This window comes from Lactuca serriola, chromosome 5, assembly GCF_051521515.1.
Source record: "Lactuca serriola cultivar US96UC23 chromosome 5, Lser_US96UC23_V15, whole genome shotgun sequence".
NCBI lineage: Eukaryota > Viridiplantae > Streptophyta > Magnoliopsida > Asterales > Asteraceae > Lactuca > Lactuca serriola.
In genome coordinates, this window is record NC_136412.1 from 83,160,738 (window position 1) to 83,163,486 (window position 2,749).

At 33.5% G+C, this 2,749-nt stretch overlaps 1 protein-coding gene across 1 annotated transcript; it reads right to left on the reverse strand.

The window, feature by feature from the left end:
- Positions 1 to 244: 244 nt before the first annotated feature.
- Positions 245 to 2,012, reverse strand: LOC145049638 (putative mitochondrial protein AtMg00240). Its single transcript, XM_078998020.1, has 3 exons — positions 1,671 to 2,012; positions 837 to 897; positions 245 to 249 (listed from the first exon to the last, which is right to left on the reverse strand). The coding sequence occupies exons 1-3, from the start codon at positions 2,010 to 2,012 to the stop codon at positions 245 to 247; spliced, it is 408 nt and encodes a 135-aa protein (XP_078854146.1).
- Positions 2,013 to 2,749: the final 737 nt, after the last annotated feature.

Consider the following 2,749-nt stretch of genomic DNA (forward strand, 5'->3'; position numbering starts at 1 on the left):
GTTAATTATCAAGAAAGATAACTATCAGCTTTTGCATTTTCCCGTGAATTACAATTGAATACTTTTACAGAAGTATCAAAGGGCTTCTTTTTCAAGGCTTCAATGGGTGGCTTACGAATTTCGTTACATATCATCCCAAACATAAGGTGAGTAATTGTAAACGAAATTACTTGTTTGACCAGTCTAGTTAGTGAAAAGTGGCTTTGTCAAATTTGTGAAAGTGACTAGAGAAAAGAATTGATACTCACACTGAAATCACATTCATGAAAAATAGTTAAGCTGGATTTTATTGGGTAACAAATGTCGTGGGTTTCGAACATTTGATTAAAATCACTCATACGAAAGAATGTGATTTGGAGTATACGAAACTTTGGTACAGAAACAAGTGTTTCGTAAGAATCTAGAACACAATTCGCCGTCAATTCCTTATTAAGTTCGGATATTTGGGTTTCACTTGCATCACGGTCTCATGATTTAAGATCATTAACACATAATTTTGCACATGTTTAAGTCACAGTTGGTTTAATTAATGACCTCTTGAACATGTGTCTTTGTGTGTGAAATGTGTTAAGAAATTTTGTGATGAAAAAGATTGGTTAAGATTCGAATGTACCTCTGTTATATATGGACCAAACAGACAACTCTTAACTCAATTGAGAAGAGTAAGGTAGCTCATTGGACTAATGCGAAGGTAAGCCTAATTTGGAAGAAATTTTCGTATGAAAATTTTCATTAAGGCTTTCGTAACACACATAGAGTCAGTTGAGGCGTGGATCGACATGCAACAGTTTGCTTCTAGGGACATCTTAACTAGTACAAAGATTTAAGAGAATTACCTTCCCATAGAAACACAAGCATGACCCTTTGAAGAATTGTCTTGAAAATGTTCTTGAATACCTAATAAAAAAACAAAGTAACCAAAAATCTTTTTGAATTTTCCATTTTTGAACAAAAATAAAAACAAACAATTTTCTTTTTTGATTTTGAATTTTTCGAGAAATAAAACATGCAACAAAAGAAAATCTTTTTGATATTTTTGATTTTTCGAAAATTAATACAAAAGAAATAAAAATATTTTTGATTTTTCAGTTTTTCAATGAACAAATTTTAAACTAATGAAAAGAAATGATAGAACAAAGCACGCGGAAAGTTTTAGTATCAAGATACGAAAACGAAGCGTGTCGAAGCCTCTTAACACACAGTAAACCCTGAATGGTTCAGCCAGCAAGCCTCTGAATCGACACCTTTTTCGTGAACAACATTTCGTTAATTCTGAGTATTTGATCCTGGTACCGAATTCGCATCTAACATTCCCAAACCTGCTAAAATTCTCACAAAAGATTTTCATCAAATGGTTTAGTGAAAATATCAGCAAGTTGATTAGTAGTTTTCACAAAATGAACTTCAACGTTTCCATCTTCCACATGATATTTTATAAAATGATAACGAAGAGCAATGTGTTTCGTTTTCGAATGTTGTACTGGATTATGTCAAATGCGAATAGCACTTTGTGAATCACAAAACAAAGGAATCTTTTTCATATTAATTGCATAATCACGCAATTGGCTTTAAATCCAAATGATTTGAGAAGTATAAGCAGGAGCAGAAATGTATTCAGCTTCAGCAGTAGATATAGCTACACAAGTTTGTTTCTTTGACTGCCAACTTACCAGCTTTCCATCCAGTAATTGACATCCTCCACTTGTACTTTTTATGTCGAGAGTACGTCCACCAAGGTCTGAATCCGAAAAGGCTTGAATGAAAAATCCAGATTTCGATGGATACCACAATCCCAACGAAACTGTTCCTTTGAGATAACGAAAAATATTCTTCACAGCTGTTAAATGTGGTTCTCTTGGATTTGCTTGATACCTTGTAGAATTGCACACAGAAAACATGATATCAGGTCTGCTTGTAGTTAAATAAAATAAACGACTTATCATGCTTCGAAACAAGGTAAGATCAACAATAGGTGAATCTAACGAAGGTGTTAACTTCGTTCCTACTGCCATTGGTACTTTTAGCTTCGTGCTATTAGTCTTACCAAACTTTTCAAGCAAATTCTTCGTGTATTTTTCTTGGTTAATGAAAATTCCTTCTCTTCTTTGATGTATATTTAACCCAAGAAAATTGTTGATTTTACCCATCATGCTCATTTCGAATTTAGTCTTCATCAAATTCTCAAATTCACTAGACAGTGCTGGGTCAGTAGAGCCAAAAATAATATCGTCAACATAAATTTGAACAAGCATTAGATGATCCCCAACTTTCTTACGAAATAATGTGGGATCAACTGATCCTTGTTTAAATTTTGACTGTTTTAAGAAATTGGTAAGAGTTGCATACCATGCTCTTGGTGCTTGTTTTAACCCATACACAACCTTATCTAAAATGTAAGCATGATTAGGATATTCTTCATTAACAAAACCTGGTGGTTATTCAACATATACTGTTTCTTCAAGCTCTCCATTCAAGAATGCACATTTGACATCCATTTGATAAACATCAATGTCTTTATTTGTTGCATAGGCTAAAAATATTCGAACAACCTTGAGTCTGGCGACAGGGGCAAAGGTTTCTTCATAGTCGATACCTTCTTGTTGCGAATAACCTTTAACTACAAGCCTAGCTTTGTTTCGAATAATATTGCCCTCGTTGTCGGTTTTATTTTTTAAAATCCATTTTAGTCTGACAATCGAAACATCATTAGGTTTTGGAACAAGTCTCCAAACCTTGTTTCGTTCGAATT

What these genes read in the sequence shown, in the direction of transcription:
- LOC145049638 (XM_078998020.1), bottom strand. Translation starts at nt 2,012, where the DNA reads ATGGCAGTAGGAACGAAGTTAACACCTTCGTTAGATTCACCTATTGTT. An exon ending in AATTACTGGATGGAAAGCTG is followed by an intron (nt 898 to 1,670) that starts GTAAGTTGGCAG and finishes TTTTTTTATTAG; the next exon opens with GTATTCAAGAACATTTTCAA.